At 40.1% G+C, this 22,393-nt stretch overlaps 1 protein-coding gene across 1 annotated transcript in view; it reads right to left on the bottom strand.

The window, feature by feature from the left end:
- Positions 1–380: 380 nt before the first annotated feature.
- Positions 381–22,393, bottom strand: part of vipr1a (vasoactive intestinal peptide receptor 1a) — a 78,704-nt gene continuing 56,691 nt past the window's right edge. Inside the window, exons 7-13 of the mRNA XM_060905653.1 lie at positions 20,535–20,688; positions 17,536–17,596; positions 10,079–10,145; positions 9,908–9,999; positions 6,696–6,825; positions 3,713–3,754; positions 381–1,758 (exon numbers count right to left, since the gene is read on the bottom strand). Coding sequence (XP_060761636.1) covers positions 1,576–1,758; positions 3,713–3,754; positions 6,696–6,825; positions 9,908–9,999; positions 10,079–10,145; positions 17,536–17,596; positions 20,535–20,688 — 729 coding nt within the window. The 3' untranslated portion in view covers positions 381–1,575. The remainder of the gene's footprint in view (positions 1,759–3,712; positions 3,755–6,695; positions 6,826–9,907; positions 10,000–10,078; positions 10,146–17,535; positions 17,597–20,534; positions 20,689–22,393) is intronic.

The following is a 22,393-nucleotide window of genomic DNA, read 5'->3' on the forward strand; positions in this document are numbered from 1 at the left end:
ACCAGCATCTGCTGTTGGATCATCCAGTTTATTAAAACACTGGGATATTCAGGGTTCCTTATCAAATTAGAAACCAAGTCTGAGTGCTCAGTCTGAGCCCTGCGTCTGGTGGGGTCGAGTGCTGGATGTCGGAAAGCATTGGGCCCAGATGAACGTCACTGAAAGTAGGGGGGATATGGGAATCATTTAACAAGAGATTTACCGGATGGAATAAATAAAAGAAGGAATGTATTTTAAAGTACGGGTAAACAAAGATGTTATCTCTCTTATATCCTCATCACCAGCGTCTGCTTCATTCTTATTCACTGTCCTCATGTCTGCCCTAGTTACACATCATTATACAAAAATGTATGATTTTTCCAGCTTTCAGGAATGAGAAATATCTGAAAAAAATTTAATTGACCAATCTCAGGATAACATCATGTACATAAACACGTGTTCTCTTCTACACATGAATTCGGAGCATGCATGTAAACATTCATGCGAATCGTACCAATCCACAGAAAATGTGATTCTGATCAGTCTGGTCCCAAAATGATACATTACATTTACAAATATAAAAAAATAAGAGTATTCTGAACTGCCTGAACGAATACAACACAATAATACACTTCATATACAGTACAAATGTACAAAATTCGAGCTTACAACACCAACATTTACAGAGAGATCTATAAAATACCATTACAGGCACAAAACACCCCAAATACATCCATACACATACATACATACATACATAAGAATTAAAATGAAACATTCTTTATGACTGTCAGTGGAATAGACCAGGGGTCTGCAATTAAAATGAAAAAAAAAAGAAAGGAAGGACAGGATAACAAGCAAATAGGAAAAGCAGATAAGAAGACAGATTGTTCAGGCTGGTCACGTCCAAGTGATAATAAGAGCGAAAAAAGGGAAATAAAACAGGCCTAATACACACCTCTGAGGTCACCATACAGGTAATTAAGGGTTTGAGAAGTGACAATTTAATCCAACCAGGGCAGGCTAATGAGGCCCAGATGAAGGGAGGTGACAGTCCGAAATGTCAGGCCTCACATCACTGATCCGAACCTGGGACGTGTGTGTGCGCGTGTGAGAAAGAGTTGTGGATGATTCAGAATTTGAACGCAACATATTCGACATTCAAATACTTCAGAGTGGAATCCTCTGTCTGTCTTGTTCGCTCTCAGATGCTGGACATGATGATTAAAATATTTGGTTCTCAAAAAAAAAAAAAAAGAATCGAAATTAATGGATCTGCATTGCCTTATCTTTCTTGAATAAAACCATGGCATAAAAAAATTTGCATGACAGAAAGGTTCCTGATAATGAAACCATAAATGGGAAAATCTGTCCTGACCACCCAGTCTCCCTCGCTGGGCCTAGCTATCAGAATGATTAAGAACATCAGCATTCACATCATGGTTACACTAGACCACATGCCTATTAAACAGTGACCATCTAAACACCACAGCATTCCACTGCCATGCCGTTCACATTGTGATGATGGAAACCGGCTCAGGATTGACCCGGGAGTGTACAAGAGTTCTGATTTGCATATTAGGCCATTCTGTCATCTCAAATGCTCGAGAAGTCGTCCATGCAGCCCGAGATGTGGTGCGTACCGGGGCTGCACTTGGTCAGTATAGTGATCTGGGTGCTGCCATTGCTGGCAAAAGACGGCTGGTGGTATTTGGTGCTGGTGCCTAGAAACCTCTGCATGTGCCACCGTCGCCACTTCCGCTTGATTTCAGACTGCACCTGAAGCACAAGTCGAAATTCGAAATGCATGAGAGAAATGAAAAATCAATTTTACAAGATTAACACTTTATTGGGAAAATTAGCAAAATATGTTTAAAAAGTAACCACCCAGCGTGGTTTGGGACACCACTTAAGCCAACAAGGACGTTTTGAGTTTATGGGTGGAGATTGAGGAGATTTGTAATGCAAACTGAAAATCAGGTCAATGGGAGGTTACATTAACAGTATTTAGCAGATGCTGTTATCCAGAGCAACGTACAACATACCCAGTGCAGCCTGGGGAGCTCAAGGGCACTTCAGCCATTCCTGCTGGTCCAGGGAATCAAACCAGTGACCTTTTGGTCCCAAAGCTGCATCTCTAACCTTTAGGTTATGGCTTCCCCATTCCCCCATTATTTGTGATAAAAGGTTAAATGAGTGGAGTTGAATAAGATTTAAATCAGTGAGCATGCTCCGCCCTCAAAATGTATGGCAGTTCGACTAGAGTTACCATTAGCAAAGACATCACTTTTATTCACACTTGGACATTCAAAAGCTTGAAAGACAAGTTACAACCTAGAACATTTTTTATGAGGAGGCGAAGGGGCAGTGTCTCAAAAGCACCTGACAAATATCTCATCTCATTATCTCTAGCCGCTTTATCCTGTTCTACAGGGTCGCAGGAGCCTATCCCAGCTGACTACAGGTGAAAGGCGGGGTACACCCTGGACAAGTCGCCAGGTCATCACAGGGCTGACACATAGACACAGACAACCATTCACACTCACAGTCAATTTAGAGTCACCAGTTAACCTAACCTGCATCTCTTTGGACTGTGGGGGAAACCGGAGCACCCGGAGAAAACCCACGTGGGCAACATGCAAACTCCGCACAGAAAGGCCCTCGCCAGCCACGGGGCTCGAACCCGGACCTTCTTGCTGTGAGGCGACAGCGCTAACCACTACACCACCATGCCGCCCCCCTGACAAATATAAAACGGGAAAATTCTGTACCAGAAGACAGGCTTTGAAACTTTTGCTTTTTTCCCCCAGGTATGTGTCCTGAGACGACAGCTTAAACTGTTTTTTTTCCTACGTTGTGCATACTCATAAAAAATTAAACACCCTGACTATTACACCTTTAATCAAAGTTCATTCACATACGGATGCTTGGCCCCTGACTGTTGATTGGTTGACAGAGTATGTTACAACAAAAGTTCAACTGGACATTAGAGTATAATTACAACGCCTTGTAATTGTTTTTTGTTCATCCATTGCACCTGGAATCATTTGCCAAAGTTTGGTTTTTTTTGATGGAGACTGAAACGTGCTCGCGCTAGGCCTTCTAAAGGTGAGTACTCGGAGGACCTGAATCCTCGTTCTCAAAACCACCCTAAAACAATAACATCAATAACACAAAATTAACCATAAGTTTAAGTATGCACTGTATGCTACTGCAATTCAAAATATATCCATTAGGGGGCGATGATGTATTAATAGTGTATACATGGAACATCAAATGACGACTAGCGAGATCTCTCACATGGCTGACCAGCAAGTCACAGTTTTCTCACCCTATCTCATCATCTCTAGCCGCTTTATCCTGTTCTACAGGGTCGCAGGCAAGCTGGAGCCTATCCCAGCTGACTACGGGCGAAAGGCGGGGTACACCCTGGACAAGTCGCCAGGTCATCACAGGGCTGACACATAGACACAGACAACCATTCACACTCACATTCACACCTACGGTCAATTTAGAGTCACCAGTTAACCTAACCTGCATGTCTTTGGACTGTGGGGGAAACCGGAGCACCTGGAGGAAACCCACGCGGTTTCTCACCCTATCTTTGAGATAATGATTAAAAAAAAAATTTGCATTAAAAATTACAAATGGCGCTTTTAATTCGTTTGACGTATTACTAACCCCAATAGTTAGTTAAGTATTTGATTCAAATGAGAAATAAAGTTGATATTACCTCTCCGTTTAGGAAGCAGTACAGGATGGCAACGCAGAAGCCCTGAGGGAGGAAAAAACAGTAAATAAATGATAAGAATAGTCCTGCGTTCTTAAGATAAAATTATTTTTCATTGTACAAGCAACAGGATAAACGGCTACAGATAATGGATGGATGGATGGATTTACAAGCAACGAAATTTCATTTGGCAGCAATCCAACTAACATCAAGTTACAGCATAATAGTAAAATGTAGAGGATGAGGCGCTGAAAAGTATGTATACAGAGTTTAAAAGAAATTTTAAAGTATGTAAAATGTACAGCGCCCTCCACAATTATTGGCACCCCTCGTTAAGATATGTTCTTAGGCTTCTAATAAATTCATTTTTTTTAAATAATATAGGACAACAATGCAAAAAAAAAAAAGAGAAAAATCCAACCTTTAATTCAAGTGCATTTATTCAGTGGGAAAAAAATATCCCACATTAAGAAATAATTATTTTACATGAAATTATGTGTGCCACAATTATTGGCACCCCTGATGTTGATACTTTGTACAACTCCCTTTTGCCAACAAGACAGCACTTAATATTCTCCTATAGCATTTCACAAGATGGGAGAATACAGAGAGAGGGATCTTCGACCGTTCCTCTTTGCACAATCGCTCTAAATCATCCAGAGTCCTGGGTCCTCTGCTATGCACTCTTCTCTTCAGCTCACCCCACAGGTTTTCAATTGGGTTGAGGTCTGGGGACTGAGATGGCCATGGGAGGAGCTTGATTTTATGTCTGGTGAACCATTTTTGTGTAGATTTGGCCACATGTTTAGGGTCATTATCTTGCTGAAAGACCCAGTGACGACCCATCTTCAGCTTTCGGGCAGAGGCCACCAGATTTTGATTTAAAATGTCTTGGTATTTCAAAGAGTTCATGATGCCATGCACCCTAACAAGGTTCCCGGGGCCTTTGGAAGAGAAACAGGCCCACAGCATCACCAATCCTCCCCCATAATTCACAGTGGGCATGGGATGCTTTTCCGCATACTCATCTTCTGTGATGTATTAGAGTGTTTGTTGTCAAAAAGCTCTATCTTGGTCTCATCTGACCAAAGCACACGGTCCCAGTTGAAGTCCCAGTACCGCTTAGCGAACTCCAGACATTTACGTTTATGCTTGTGAGAAAAGGCTTTTGGGTGGCACGGTGGTGTAGTGGTTAGCGCTGTCGCCTCACAGCAAGAAGGTCCGGGTTCGAGCCCCGTGGCCGGCAAGGGCCTTTCTGTGCGGAGTTTGCATGTTCTCCACGTGTCCGCGTGGGTTTCCTCCGGGTGCTCCGGTTTCCCCCACAGTCCAAAGACATGCAGGTTAGGTTAACTGGTGACTCTAAATTGACCGTAGGTGTGAATGTGAGTGTGAATGGTTGTCTGTGTCTATGTGTCAGCCCTGTGATGACCTGGCGACTTGTCCAGGGTGTACCCCGCCTTTCGCCCGTAGTCAGCTGGGATAGGCTCCAGCTTGCCTGCGACCCTGTAGAACAGGATAAAGCGGCTAGAGATAATGAGATGAGATGAGATGAGATGAGATGAGAAAAGGCTTTTTCCGTGCATGCCTCCCAAACAGCTTGTTGGCATGTAGATAGCGCCTGATGGTTGTTATGGAGACTTTGTGACCCCAAGATGCTACTCTTCGATGCAATTCTCTAACAGTGAGCTTTGGAGAACTTTTTACTTCTCTTCCCATCGTCCTCACTGTGCGTGGTGGCAAGATAAACTTGCATCCTCGTCCAGGCTTGTTTGCCACTGTTCCAGTTGTTTTAAACTTCTTGATGATTCCTCTGATTGTAGATATGGGCTGGTGTAGGCGAGCGGCTATTTTCTTGTAGCCATTGCCTGACTTATGAAGGTTGACACACATCCGCCTTACTTGAATGGTGTGTTCTCTTGTCTTTCCCATGTTGAAGAGTAGAGTGGATAAGAGAAATAGGCCTCTGTGTCGCATCATATTTATACTCCAGGGAAACAGGATGTGATGAATTACTAATTAAAGGTTCCTAGATCCTCTGATCAACTTTATAAACTACAGTAGAAATGACAGAAATGCTTCAATTACATTTATTTTCTAGGAATTGTTATGGGTGCTAATAATTGTGGAACAGGTGATTTTATGAAAAATAATTATTTCTTAGTCAGGGATTTTTTTTTAAATTCACTTGAGTTAAGGGTTACATTTTTCTACAATTTTCAGTGTGATTATGCTTCTGCAATAAAAATTGAATTTATTTTAAGGCTTTTAACACATCTTAACCAGGGGTGCCAATAATTGTGGAGGGCGCTGTACATACAGTACTTGTGCAATTGCCGTACAAACAGGTTTTATGTCTGGGCATGATATATACAGTATAGATAGATAGATAGATAGATAGATAGATAGATAGATAGATAGATAGATAGATAGATAGATAGATAGATAGATAGATAGATAGATAGAATTTAGGATGTGTGCAATATTGTGCAATTCTTCAGCAGCTAATAAGACAGTTTTATGGAGTCCACACTGAAAGATCACATGTAACGTCTGTGTGCCCTCTCTGTTCGCCCTACAGCCCTCAAAAAATAGATTCTCAAACAAGCAGTAGGATCTGCGATATTCCATAACCTTTCATGATGCTTTGGGGAATTCTATTTATTCTAGCCACTTGAACAGATTCAACATAACTATATTTACTGCCAAAGACGTGGGAGTATTTCACTCTCCACATACTTTATTAACTTCTGGAGAAACAGAGATGAGCTGGGGTGGTGCTTCTTTCCCCTGACAGCCATTTTTGCCCGAGAAAAAAAAAAGTCTGGCTAACGTGAGGAGAAAGGGACTGCAGATCTCAGGACGTATTCAACACTGCTACTGCCAGGTTATGGATTTTCTTGGCATTTCAGGAATCCGAACCAGATAAACAACAATGAGAGTGAAATAAAGACCTTGTATGAGCATGAGTCAAAGTTCTATCACGTACCTGAAAAGAACCCAATATAAGGTCAACCACCAGCCGCATGTAAGACCGTACATGATAAGGCATGAAGGCAAAGATGATGTAATTTATTCCAAACAGAGGAATCAAAAGCAAAGTCGATTTCGCCAACCTCCTGTAAATTAGAGTAGAACAAACACAGAACATTCGCTCCCATAATCATAAAGGATAATGCACAGAGTCAGCAACTTAAGTTCAAAAGTTACATATTAACGTGAGGGAAGTTCTTCGTATTCAGAAGCAGGTCACGTTCTTTTTCTTGTTTATTGAATGTAATGTAAATGTCATGTCACATTCATCACGACAAATTTGGTTTAATTTAACAACATGGCTTCCACACTCATTACTCAGCACTTGAGCCAGCAAATCAGATTATTCTTACATAATATTTTATAGCATGAACATACATATATGTTATTTACCAGCTGGGAGGTCCGTATCTTGAAATACTGTGACCGAGGTCTTGAAAGTACTGACCGAGTCCCTCTGGGCCGAGGTCAGTATTCAAGGCCGAGGTCACAGTATTTCACCATACGGACTGACCTTAAGCTGGTAAATAATATATTTATTTTTTTCTTTACCAAATTCTAACAGAAAACAAGAGTGCCGGAAAGGGAAAACCAAGCCGAGCCGCCATTTTGAATCCTCATTCACGGCTGTAATGCAAATTGCTTCCTCCTTGGTATACAAGTGCACTTCCATGGCAGGAAAAAAAAAACAAAACTACATTTTGCCGCCTATGTAGTCCCCTATTTATACAAAATTGAGTCATTCAGGATTCAGCCATTTTGCTCGGCGTTAGCAACAGTTAGAGGTTTTTAGCTTTCTCCTGAAATGTTTTCTTTTATTTCTTCTTCCTCGGGGTAGTAAAACTCACTTTCGCTGTGCAGACTGTCGTTATCGCTATCCATGCTGTAAAATTAATGCTATACTGTAAAGTTATCGCTATCCATGATGCTATTATGCTGAGAAATGCTGGCAAAAATTTATAAGATTTTTGATTAAAATCTTATAAATAAATCTTATAAAAAAGATAAATGTTGACAAAAAATGCTACTATGTTTGTTGTTGTTGTGAACGAGCGAGTCGCCAGAGGTCCGTAACCGGGGTCCGTAACTGGGGTCCGTACCGTAGGATATGGACCCGCTCGCCAGCCAATCAGAGCGCAGGATTTGATGGAAACCGGACCGCGAAAAAAATAAAGTTAATTATGTGCACAACATTAAAGCTAGACGGCCTTCAGATTTCATAAAATCGGTGAAATTTAGTTCCCTCTGAAATTTGGTCATTGTGATATATGTTTATTTCTGTAATATCTCAAAAGAAGAGGCTATTCTGTGACGTTATTCAATTTGAGGGGATTAAAGCAAATAACGTGCATAAAATCGCTCGCTTTGCGCAGTCAAGCAGACAGAGGAAGTCCGTGTGCGCATGTGCAGGTTTACCTTCTGCAGCTGGCATCCACAGTGTTGCATTACTGCCATCTACAGGTTTACGTTTGAGCGTGCGCTGACAGTTCCATCATTCTGTCGCTAAACGAACAGCTGATTACACCGAGGTGCTCGCTGAGCGCCGATATTTATTAGTTTGATATTTCCTGCGTTTCCTTTCCTTCGTATATAACAATGTCATTTCTTCTCGCTTTCCGTTACTGTAGTCGGTCTTTTATGTTTTATTCGCACACTAACGTCCTCCATTTTTCTTTCCTGTTTCAAATTTGTATCCCACAATGCCTTGCGCGAACAGGGAAAGCCCACCATGTTATGGTGCATGATGTAGTATCTTGAAATGGGTCATGGTGAAGCAGGAAAAAATAGCGGAGAATTTAGGGCCACATGGCTCTAAATTCATTAATTGTTCTATTTTAAAAACCCTAATAAAATTGGAAGTCTGTGATTCGAATTCAGTAGCTTTCGGTCCAGTAAACAAAAATAATTAGGTGTCGGGGAAAATTCTTTTTATGACTTGCACTTGAAAAATCTGAAAGGCAGTCTACCTTTAATGTAGCCATGAGACCCTAAATCAAGGTTGTGAAATTATAATCTGCGTGTGAGACATAGCTTATTTTATAATGATATTTTTAAATTCACAATTGATAAAAAAACAGCAATTCCAATGTTTTGGTGAATATGACGTGCTTTCCTGTACAGAAAACGTACTGCTTTGAAGGATAAGCTGACCAAGCACTCACATGCCACATTTACAGAAGACTTTAAATGTCATGATTTTAAAAAAAAATTAAACGTTTCTGTCCTCAAATTAAGCAGTGTCTCTGATTAAGATGTGTCCTCTGGAATGTTGTCCATATGAAAAAAAAAGTTCTGTGGTCTTTACAAGCAGGATCTTTAACAGTTATTCCACGAAATCAAATCGTACATGAGTTGATAGCCGACAAGGCGCGTAGCACCGAGTTGGCTATAAGCCATGTATGATGAGACTGAGTGGAATAACTGTTTTATTTTATCCAAATTCACTGGATTTTGAGAAACAGCGCATTTTATTTAAATTTTTTTGCAAATTCGATAAATAAAAACTTTTACACATTTATATTCTTTTAGCTATTTCTGTTTCTTTTAAATACTTGATAATTTTGGGGTTTTTATTGTCAAGTAGAGTTTTTATTTCGTCCTTGGTTGGTTCAGTAACACGCTCCACCATTTTGTTTTTCTCTACTCATGGTATATGAACTGATATCGTAGTAATGGACTAGCCAATCAGATCGCGTGATTGCTCATATCCAGTGAATGTGGATAGAATAATAATCGTGGCATATTTGCATATTTAATATCAGCCTCAGATGGCATTCCATACATTTGTTGGGAATTTTTACAGCCCAAAGCATAAACCTCAGTGTGACATATTGCGCTAACAACAAACTGTTAGACAGCGGGCTGGACTTAATCCTGCACTTTGCTCGAGCCGATATCACACAAGAAAAACATGCTGAAGTTCAGCGTCAGAATTATGAGCCAGAACTCTATTTTACACAAACTCCACTGCATATGCGCAGCTCTTTGTCTAGCACTGTCGCATGTAGTTATGTCTGAGGTCCACAACGTGTGCAGTTTCAATATTAAATCCTCACTACAAGCAAAATCAATATAATTACACAACACAATTCAACAAGGAATGAACATGCTCTTTATAAAGCCTGTAATGATAAACCATAAACCTTCTCTGATTTATGTTTAACTCACGAGTATTGGTTCGATTCGCTCCTGCCGATGTCCCTGCAGTTGATTTTCTGACGAAGAATCCGGATGATGCATATGAACAGGATGAAATTCAACTGCAAATATGGACATTCATTGATTATGACACATCTTTAGCTACGATTCCAGGCTACAGGAAAAGACAAAGCAACTCACCAGGATTATTATCAAAATGGGGGTTTTTATAATCCACCACACATCGTCATCGATAAAATCCCAACATCTGAAAAGGAAAGAAGACAAATGCCGTTTATGTTCAATATATTCAGATTTTTCTATTCTGATCTTCTTTTAGCTTGAACAGAATAAATGCATTGGTTTAATGGTGCATGGATTGATTTGGTCAAAATTAAAATGTACACAATTCCACCCCCCCACGTATCTCGTTTTTTGATATCCGAACTCTTTAGTTTTGCTAATGTGGCTTACAGCTAGTCTCATTCATCATTATACACGCTTGGCTCAAAAAATATAGCTTGAAAAACATAATTTGGTGCAAAAACACCAGCTGAATAGAAACAGCTTAAAAAATAATAATAATAAATTAAAAATAAAATAACAAAAATGATTTTAAAATAGGCGGCACGGTGGTGTAGTGGTTAGCGCTGTCGCCTCACAGCAAGAAGGTCCTGGGTTCGAGCCCCGGGGCCGGCGAGGGCCCTTCTGTGTGGAGTTTGCATGTTCTCCCCGTGTCCGCGTGGGTTTCCTCCGGGTGCTCCGGTTTCCCCCACAGTCCAAAGACATGCAGGTTAGGTTAACTGGTGACTCTAAATTGAGCGTAGGTGTGAATGTGAGTGTGAATGGTTGTCTGTGTCTATGTGTCAGCCCTGTGATGACCTGGCGACTTGTCCAGGGTGTACCCCGCCTTTCGCCCGTAGTCAGCTGGGATAGGCTCCAGCTTGCCTGCGACCCTGTAGAACAGGATAAAGCGGCTACAGATAATGAGATGAGATTTTAAAATATAATGCATTAAATAAATAATAAAAACAGGAAGATATATACATTAATGAATTGACTGATAAATAAATAATACAACATCTCATCTCATCTCATTATCTCTAGCCGCTTTATCCTTCTACAGGGTCGCAGGCAAGCTGGAGCCTATCCCAGCTGACTACGGGCGAGAGGCGGGGTACACCCTGGACAAGTCGCCAGGTCATCACAGGGCTGACACATAGACACAGACAACCATTCACACTCACATTCACACCTACGGTCAATTTAGAGTCACCAGTTAACCTAACCTGCATGTCTTTGGACTGTGGGGGAAACCAGAGCACCCGGAGGAAACCCACGCGGACACAGGGAGAACATGCAAACTCCACACAGAAAGGCCCTCGCCGGCCACAGGGCTCGAACCCGGACCTTCTTGCTGTGAGGCGACAGCGCTAACCATTACACCACCGTGCCGCCCCAATAATACAACAATTAAAAAAAAAATATTCAAATGACTCCGGAATTATATTGTTCAGATCACTCATACAAATTTTCCTATTGTACACTCTCAGTACGAAACAGTACTATTCCTCGTCACTGATGTGGTAGCCTCAAGTAGCATTCGTAGGTATCTTCTATATAGACACATGTAAGTCATGGACAGCCCCATTTCCAAAAAATTGGGATGCTGTGTAAAATGTAAATAAAAACAGAATTTGCAAATCATGGAAACCCTATATTTAATTGAAAATAGTACAAAGACAACATATCAAATGTTGAATCAGAGAAATTTTATTGTTGTTTGAAAAATATATGCTCAATTTGAATTTGGTGCCAGCAACATGTTTCAGAAAAGTTGGGACAAAGGCGTGTTTACCACTGTTGCATCACCTCTACTTTTAACAACTCTGTAAAGGTTTGGCAACTGAGGAGACCAATTGCTGTAGTTTTGAAAGAGAAATATTGTCCCATTCTTGCCTGATATACAATTTCAGTTGCTCAACAGTTCCGGGTCTCCTTTGTTGTATTTTGCACTTTCTAGTGAGAGACAGGTCTGGACTGCATGCAGGCCAGTTTAGCACCCGGACTCTTTTACTACAGAGTCATGCAGTTTTAATATGTGCAGAAAGCAGTTTGGCATTGTCTTGCTGAAAGAAGGAAGGCCTTCCCTGAAAAATATTTTGTCTGGATGGCAGCACATTGCTCTGAAACGTGTATACATCATTCAGCATTAATGATGCCTTCCCAGATGTACAAGCAACCCATGTCATGTGCACTAATGCCCCCTCATACCATCACAGATGCTGGCTTTTGAACTGTGCACTGATAACAAGCCGGATGGTCCCTCTCCTCTTCTCTTTAGCCTGGAGGATGTGGTGTCCATGATTTCTAAAAAGAATTTCTACTTTTGATTTGTCAGACCTCAGGAGAGTTTTCCACTTCACCTCAGTCCATCGTAAAAGAGCTCGGGCCCAGAGAAGGTGGCAGTGTTTCTGGATATTGTTTATATCTGGTTTTAACTTGCATTCGTGGATGCAGTAATGAACTGTTTTCACAAATGATGGTTTTCTGAAGTGTTCCTGTAGATCTGGAGGGTCCTCAGACATAGAGTGTTTTGGTAAACTGGGATGTATGGATGCTGTCAGTCCCCACTCGCTTGCTCACTCGAGTTTGTTGATGGTGTAGTGGCTGCTGCTTTATGTCCCAGGGCTCCCTCATGCCTGTGTTACCTTCTGGCTCTCCCCTTTTAGTTATGCTGTCATAGTTAGTTGCTGGAGTCCCTGCTTGTACTCAGTGCAATATGTACACTGTTCCTACTTATTCAGGTGACACTGGGCATACCTAACAACCTGTGTTTTTTCTCCCCCCCAAAATCTGTCCCTCTGAGTTACATGTCGGTCCTGGGATCGAGATGCTGACCTCTTCTGCTCCTCGGACCTGCCTGATCCATCCTGGTGCCCTGTGTCTGGTTGGAGTCTCATCGCATCGCTCCTGTGGAGGGCGGCCCCATGTGGACAGTTGGGGGTCGTGCCTGGAGGACGCTCTGGACTCTTGCAGTGGTGCTTTTGTGGCTGGGGACTGCAGTTGACTTGCTGACTTTAGGGCTGCAGTTGACTTGCTGACTTTGGGACTGTGGTTGTCGTGAACGGTTTTGCGCTCGGGTTTCCATCGGTGGGGGGTTTATAGCATCAACGAAGCTGACTTTATGTTAGGACTGTTAATGTTATAGTCATGTTGTCTGTTGTTGCCCAAATGAGGATGGGTTCCCTTTTGAGTCTGGTTCCTCTCGAGGTTTCTTCCTCATGTCGTCTGAGGGAGTTTTTCCTTGCCACCGTCGCCACAGGCTTGCTCATTGGGGATAGATTAGGGATAAAATTAGCTCATATTTTAAGTCGTTCAAATTCTGTAAAGCTGCTTTGTGATAAAAGCGCTATACAAATAAACTTGACTTGATTTCTCAGTTTCGCAAATCACATTCTGTTTTTCTTTCCAGTTTCTACAGCATCCCAACTTTTTTGGAAATGGGGTTGTACCTTTACAGCTAAACCTTCACTCTTTCTTAAAGATACACTATACACACATTATATACAGTATACTGTTTACTGTGTACAGATGACAGATACGCATGAAAGTTAAAACAAGAAAAGGTACGGTTTAGTACCTTTTTGCTCTGAGTGTACCCGAGTCCCTGATACCAGAGTGTGTGCTGTGGAAGGACGTGACTCAGCAGTTTTTAGCTCCGAGATGTCACTTTGTCCATTTTTATAGAAAACAGTGTCAGAAACCACATGAGTAAGTCAGACGAATACGTTTGAGACGAGTGTGCGATCATTTATGCACAATGCAAAGCTGGTGCTTACAAACAGCCATCACTTATTATCTATCTCTCTTGGCTGATCTAGTGCCTTTAGAGAATGAGAAAATGTGTGTAATTTGGTCTTTTTTGCCAAACACTCCGTTCACTTCCAGGCAGCATGATTCATAAACTGAAACCTGGATCTGAGTTTCACTGCAGAACTGCACTGAACATTATGTCTACCAGATTTACTGAGGGCAGTTAATCCTGTTTTTGATATTTCCCGGGCTGTTTTATGAGAAGAAAACGGCTGGGTTGTATTTAAGGTGAAACTACTATGTCTGTATAATGTTAATGGACACTAAGTATCGGTCTCTGTTTACTCTGAAGAGTATAGCACTGCTGTGCTTATTACAATAATGACAGGCTATATATCCAAATATATTTCACACACACACACACACACACACACACACACACACGTAATGCAAATAAGTGTCTGAGTGATTAAGGTTTGGTGCTGTAAGGTTGTGAATCCTAGAAGTGCTTGAGAGCTGCTGTTTGAACCTTTGGATAAAATAATTTGTTAGATGTATAAATACTTATATTATTAGGAGTCAAGCACTGAAGGTACGAGTCACCCATCGCAACTGTTAGAATTTTTCTCTATTATACTTCCTGGGAGGCTATGGCAGCCCAAAGAACCTCTCGTTTGATTTTTTTTAATTGAAATTTTGATGAAAATTGATAGAGGACAGTCCAAAGGATCCATCTATCTCTGTAGTGCCACCAACAGACCAAATTTCAAGGTAGAACTTTTGAACCATTTATCTTTGGGCTGCGATCATTTCCCCCCGAACCCTTGGATCACCTCGATTCAAATGTGCTCATTACGGTTAACGTCCGCCATATTGGATTTTCCACCATTTTAAATTTTTTACCACCAAATTTGGTACAGTACGCGTCATCGACAGATAATTCTGACCAAAAGTTATTCAAAGAATTTTGCCAGGGCAAACAACATGGCTGCTGTCGTCCAATCGATCTCAACGGTGAGGCCACTGACAAGAAGGTGAGCCCATATCTCAGCAACACTTTTACATATTGACACCAAACTTGGTGGACTGACTCACAACCCTGCCTAAAGGGAGTCCAGAAAAATGTGTCCCATTTTACCACTCGGGGGCGCTATAATAATAATAATAATAATAATAATAATAATAAAATTCTTATTTTTTTTTTTTTGTTACTGCTCTTCATATTTTTGGTCTAAAATCATGACTGTTATTTGAAGGCATGCCTTTTTAGGTCCTGAAATCTGGACATTACCATTTTCTGTTCTGCGATCGCATTCCACAGTGAATCTGGCAAACAGGAAGTGAAGCTATTTCTCAGTAATGCTTATTATGTATAGCATGTCGTATATTAAGTACAAAGTGTTTCACATGGAAATTAAAAAGAATTAATATATTAATAACAATAATAATAAAAGAAGAAACCATAAGAGATAAAGTATGAGCAACAATAATACATTTATCGGCATAACATTTAACATTTTTAAATATATTTCCATTGCTATTGTGCACAAAATGCAAGCAATACCGTTAAAAAAAATCTTGCACATTTCCAGACAAAATGCTACCAGCACCATGTTTTTAACAACGTGTTTTTAACGATTTTGTACTAAACAGTCTATGTAATACAGGGGTTCTCAAACTTATAATCACAGCACAGATTTCATTTGAAGAACAACATGGACCAAATATGTACCATTTATTCAAGCCATTAGAGTTTTTTCTTTTATTCCTGAACTTTCCACTCATCCAGATGTCGAAACAGCATGCATCAGGATATTTAAAAGCACTTCCTGGTTTTAGTAAAACGGTCATTTAATTGAAGTTAGCATTATGTATACTGGGCGGCACGGTGGTATAGTGGTTAGCGCTGTCGCCTCACAGCAAGAAGGTCCGGGTTCGAGCCCCGTGGCTGGCGAGGGCCTTTCTGTGCGGAGTTTGCATGTTCTCCCCGTGTCCGCGTGGGTTTCCTCCGGGTGCTCCGGTTTCCCCCACAGTCCAAAGACATGCAGGTTAGGTTAACTGGTGACTCTAAATTGAGCGTAGGTGTGAATGTGAATGGTTGTCTGTGTCTATGTGTCAGCCCTGTGATGACCTGGCGACTTGTCCAGGGTGTACCCCGCCTTTCGCCCGTAGTCAGCTGGGATAGGCTCCAGCTTGCCTGCGACCCTGTAGAAGGATAAAGCGGCTACAGATAATGAGATGAGAGATTATGTATACTTTTGTAGTTATAGTTTTTATAATTAACCCCTATCATTTCAAGTGACTATTTATTAGCCTTACTAAAAAGTAACGATGTAACAATTATTCCATGAAATCGAGTCGTACATGAGCTGATCGCCGACGAGGCACGTAGCACCAAGTTGTCTATAAGACATGTACGATGAGATTGAGTGAAATAACTGTTTTATTCTATCCATATTCAATGGATTTTAAAAGGCAGAGCATTTTTATTTTTTGCAAATTCGATAAATAAAAACTTTATACAAAACATCCAACAAAATCATTTCCGCTTAGGTGGACTTCTTAAAAACCTATTGATGGCTGCACAAATTGACTTTAGTGTTTATTTATTTATTTATTTATTTGTAGAAAGCGCCATCTTGCTGTTGTGCCGAGGTATAGAATAGCTTTAGACATTTATGTAATTCTTCCTTGGACATTTCAGTGATGTAATGTTCAAACTTCTTTGAGTTTTTGAACCAGTCTAAAAAAATTCAATAAATTTTAATGCTTAAAGATGAAGAATGTAAACAAACCGGCGAAATGACAGGAGCAATTTTTTTTTAAATGTGATAATAATAATAATTCTTGAAAAATAAAAAAATAAAAAAAAGATAGGTTTTTACCATCAAATAATTTCATTCCATATTTTATTGCTTTTTTTGTATTTTTCAAGGTTTTGTGTTCTAGTACAGTTTTTATTTTGTTTTTGGTTGTTTCAACAACACGCTGCACCATTTTGTTTTTCTCTACCCACGGTATATGAGCTGATATCCTAGTAGTAGAATAGCCAATCAATCAGAGCGCACGATTACTCATATCCAGTGAACGTGGATAGAATAAAACAACATTGACAGACACTACATTTCGATCCATGGATGTAATGATGCCATTTCTTGCAAAAAAAAAAACTATCAAAAAACCTGAGGAATTACAATGTTCCAAAGCACAAAATTAGGCCCAGAGTTATATTTACAGCAGTAAATTTGCATTAGTGAGCACAGAGTTGTAAGAGCTGCTGTTATATCATTGTGCAAGGCTCTTAATCCTTTACTGGATTAAATTCTGACTCATTTGTATTCTGATTTGGATAAAAAGCGTTTGTGAGATGAATAAATATAAATGAACGCTCTGTTCTACAAATAAACAGTTCTGACCTTAAGGATGACACATTATCTATTTCCAGTATAAAAGCAAACAGTTACGGTTACATCATTAAAGCGGAATTTTCTCGTTAGCTAGAAATACGACCATATGGACTCTTTACTGCACTTTAATGACTAATTTGGACACTCAACTTGCTATAAAGTTAAAGCGAAGCACTGTACGTGATGCCGCCTTCCTCCAACTCAAACACCGACCACTCATCTTTCCTATTTGAAGAAATGTGTTTTGACACGACATTTCTTTTGTGTACACCAAACCCTGATAGTGTAGCGGCTTCCGAGGTTAAGTAAGCTTTTCGTGAGGCATCTCGATGCAACCGTCTTCCAGAATAAATGTTTATATACATTAAACAAATGTGTGTGGGGTTTTTTAAAGGGCTCCATGGGGAAAATGACAAGTACTCTAGAGGCACTTACCCGACATCGTGCAAGTAGGCTTTAGTAATGCTCCATATGGTGATGAAGATTGCTGGGACGCCTGTTAGAAAGAAACACACACACATGGGCTGGGAGGAAAAGCTGACAGCGAAAGGTCATTTGGTCATCAGTGACCATTTGAAGTTTCTCAGCACAACTCGGCGGCTTTCGTGCTGGGGAGCAGAGATAAGTGGACTTGAATATTAATCTTGAAAATATTTCGCCAACATATCTAAGGGGTTTATCAGTTCTATTACACTGTGCTATTTAAACACTCTGTGTGTGTGTGTGTGTGTGTGTGTGTGTGTGTGTGTGTGTGTGTGTGTGTGTGTGTGTGTGATTCACAGCGGTGATTGCTTTAAACGCATTTTTTCATACAGCAGATCACTGAGATCTCAAATGTCAGGTTTTTTTCTACTTCTCAGTTTCACAACTTTCAATGTTGCGTCAGGATGTTTTTTCATAAGATGTTGTCTTTGCATAGTTTAAAAATCAGATCAGACACAGTTTAAAGGTCAGAACACTGAAACCAAGACCCAAAGCCCTTTCATATCACATCGTATCATTTTAGAAATGTAGCACTGGACTGTACAGTATTAATCAGCTGCGTACTCCTGGTATTTCTCACATTAAATGGTTCTTTCTTCGTTTTACCATCGTGCCGTTAAATTCTCGATTCTGATTGGTCAGAGGGTGCAGATTAATTTTCTATAAACAGCAGCTGTACAGTAGCACAGCTGCAAATCGCAGGTTTATATAAACACATCGTTCGAATACGTTATCGTTTCTGTAGAAACAACTAACATGGAGATTATATTAAATTAACAGCTTTCTGTAACGATACGTTCATTTAACATTTATGGAAGGAGTCTCCAGTGTCAGTGCTTTATAAGACTCCGAGGTAAAGCCTCAGCTTTTAGTTTTCCACCAGGACTACAGGATAGAAAAGGTTACACTTTGCCGTTTGCGAGTAACATGCTGTTTTGTTTTGTAATCTTTTTTTTTTTTACACCAACACAAAAGCTGTACAATATAACAAAACTAAACAAAAGACAACAGTGCATAGATCGTGAATACAAAATATGTGTAATAAACAAAGGGAAGAGGTAGATTTTCGAAGTGCAAATTAAATCCTTAAGATTTATACAGTAGTATATACACCGTACAAGTCAAAAGTTTGTACACCCCTACTCATTCATAGGTTTTTCTGTATTTTGACCATTTTCTACACCGCAGAATAATACTGAAGACACCAAAACTATGAAACATCTGGGACATTATGGAATTATGTGATAAATAAAAAGTGTTAAAAAAAAAGAAATAAAAAATCATCATATATTAGATTCTTCAAAGTAGCCAGCATTTAACGCCCTTTCCCTTCCTTTCTCCTTTTCCCCCTCCCTTCGCACCCCAGGCTACAGGAATGACAGGCCAAACAAGAAATAACAGGATATAAAAAAAAAATAAATAAAAAAATTAGAACAACAGAGATACAGAGATAATAGAAATAAAAGAGCAATGACAAAAAATAAAAAGCAGGAAAGAGAAAAAAAGGAAACGGTTTTTTTGTTTGTTTTTGTGATTTTTTTTGTTGTTTAAATCTGTTTTTGGTTTATCTTTCCTGTTTTTGCTTTTATAACCTTTAAGAGAAAGTAAGGAAAGAAAGACAATTGTTCATAGCAAGTGCTATAATGTAGTAATAACAAGAACTAACTTGTTTTGCAGACACTGCACAAAATAAAATGTAACTCGAAACAGATAATAAGTACATGCCGTGCTTTAAAGACTAAAAAAAATGAAAAAGCTGTTAGTATATATATCTAATTGTGGTATAAGCAGGCTTGTAGTGCTCGAGTCCGACTCGTGCACTAATTTTAAGGACTCGTGACTTGACTTTGACTTACGCACTGAAGACTCAGACTCGTGCATTAACTAACTGCATTCAGACTCGTAAATTGGAGACGAGGACTCGGATTTTTTCTTTATTTTTTGTAACATGCCATAATAATTTGGCATAAAATATTGACATTTATATCTACATTAATTTTTCTACTAATTTCGTGCAAGAGAATGCACATTCACCTGTTCATATGTCATGTTCAGGAACAAACTAACGTTAATGGCGCTAAAATGCCTGGAGAGAACGCCCCTAGGATTGTCCGCTTTGCTTCTACAGACTTCTCGTGCCGTGGGAAAAAATGCACTGCGATGTGTTCCACATGTAGAAGAACTATCGAGGAGACGACGGGGACAACCTCGAACTTCAATCGTCATTTGGTAAGACTCCACCCAGAGAAGGAAGTGACACGCTATGTTCATTGCTCTGTTGATAGTGGGCGGGGCTTGCTTGCTAACCGATGAACTAGCTAGTGTTAACCCTCTCACATGTTATTTGCCCTGTTGATAGTGGGCGGGGCTTGCTGAGCAATGAACAAGCCGTAGCCTATTAACTAAAACGGGGCAGTCGAGCAGTAACGTTAGTCCAGCATAGCAGCAGAGACGCTTTCACATAAAGGCAGCAACAGCGACCGTCAAATGATGCGGATGGAGTCTTGTTCTCAGACTTAAGGTTTAGTGACTCGACTACAACACTGGGTATAAGAGCAATAAAGCACTTCAGAATGCACTGTTATAAGAAAAATAATCAACTTCAGGTTCACGTCAAGCCACACCACAATACCCCATGGCTGATTATTTTCCTACATCATCACAACACTGAGTGTTTTGTTTAGTTATTCCACAACCAGATGGTGTAAGTTCCATCAGTATAAATACAGGCTCTTTTGCTGAATTAAGTACGCTTAAAAAAACCCAAAAACCTGTTTATCACCCTAATAAAAGTTTGTATACGGTTAGCGTGCTATAATCTGATTCGGACTTCAGGCTGAACCTCCGAAGCGCAGCTGTTCCTACAACTCTCTCAAACCGGCCTCACCGTAACCGTGCTGTTGATTACGGACATCACAACAACCGTAAATCTGCTGCGCTCGCTCACTCACCCCAACCAATCAGGATGTACCACCAGAAGTACTTCTTGTGGGAGAAGAAGGAGACGGCGAGGAGTGCGTGTAAGTACAGGCCCTCGACCAGCAGCCAAAAGAAGCTGGCCATGACGCTATACTGGAAGAACACCATCGCAGCTTTGCATCCTACCTGTAATGAATAAAGCCCATGTTTAATATCATTTAGCATGTGTGTACATAAAGCATCACGTTCCTGCCACGTTTATATAAAGAGAATGCTTTGCTTTACATCAGGGAAGGAAGTTAAAAAGTCAGATACACGGTGTATATTTTCCCATTTTTTCAGTGCGAGACGAATCGACTTCACCAAAAGGTGGATTATTTCTAACCCTTTTTCCTAATCTTTACAAGGCATACCAATAATCGCAGAGGGCCCTGTATACTCCACATCACAAATGCTAACCGTTTGCACTGCTGAAATAACTATATCAAACCCTGGCACTTGTTTATTCAATGGCGTGTGAATAATGGACTGATCTGGGATCTGCTCCGTCAGAATCCTGAATCCTGTTTGGTTTCATTATCAGCTGTTATCAGTGTGGCTTGGCATATCAGAAATAGTGCCATAAAGCCTGAGTGCTGCATGGAACATTTCTAGGGCTCTTTAATCAGGTGTGGTGTGTTGACCAACACTAGATGAGTGGGTGAGCTGGAGGAAGTGGAGTGTTTGCACATCGCCACTGTGACAGACATGACGTATCCTTCTGGCCAGGTGACGCATGGAGTGTTTATACAACAGATTACCAACTTAAACTACTCTATACCACACGCGCACACACACACACAGCTGACCACTTATCTATAAAAACACGTCCTGAAGTGTTTAATTCCGCTTATAAGTTAGTAATTCTAGTCTAGTCGAAGACGAGTTCAATATCATGCTAGCTGATTGGAATATATCTGATATACCATGAAAAAAATCCAGACATTATTATTATTATTATTATTATTATTATTATTATTATTATAATACATTCCTTTTGGGTGTTCAACGCATCTTTTGCTTTTAAAATTCTCTCAAAATTTTCCGCATTTAACAAAGCAAACCTGGCGGCCATGTTTGTTTACTAATTGTCCCAGTCGCTCACTCGCTAGTGTGGAAGTTTTACATCTCCGACGTGTGACATCAAGTCATCTTGACAACCATGCAATATCATAGACCATATTCAACGCTCATTCTCCATTGGGTAGAGTGACGTAATACATGTAGGATAAGCGATATGCTAACAATATTGCATGCTATCGAACCAAATTAATGAAACCTGCTAGAAGGGAATAGAACACATGTTTTTATTCCATGGAAAAAGTGTCCTGAATGGATAATACTCCATAATAATGCACAGGAATCAAACCAAACCAGCAAGCACGCGCTCGTTACACACATTGTTTAGGCAGACAATTACCAACCTCTCTAAACGCTCTGAAGGAGCTGGCAAACACCGTGCCTCAGAATAAACTGAGCAAAAAAAAAACCTGGTGACTGATTTAACTCTGTTTGTTTCAGGGAAGGGTAAAGCTCTCTCTGCTCCACAGCTGTCAGTACTCACCTCAGATAACAGACATACTGGTCTTTTAACGTTCATAATAATAAGAACGATAATAATAATGAAAAAGTGTGTGACTGAAAGAAAAGTTTTTTTGTGGTACAATGCGGATCAATATGATTCAAATATTTAGCAATTAATCCATGAGTTTATACGAGACACAGTAGAGATTTGTAGATAACTGTGTAATTGCTACACCAGCGATGTACACTCATGAAAATTACCAAAGATCTCGACGACTACTCTACTCACAAGCTTTTTCTTTATAATGTGACTAATACCAACGTAGTT

Source organism: Neoarius graeffei, chromosome 23, assembly GCF_027579695.1.
Source record: "Neoarius graeffei isolate fNeoGra1 chromosome 23, fNeoGra1.pri, whole genome shotgun sequence".
Taxonomy (NCBI): Eukaryota; Metazoa; Chordata; class Actinopteri; order Siluriformes; family Ariidae; genus Neoarius; species Neoarius graeffei.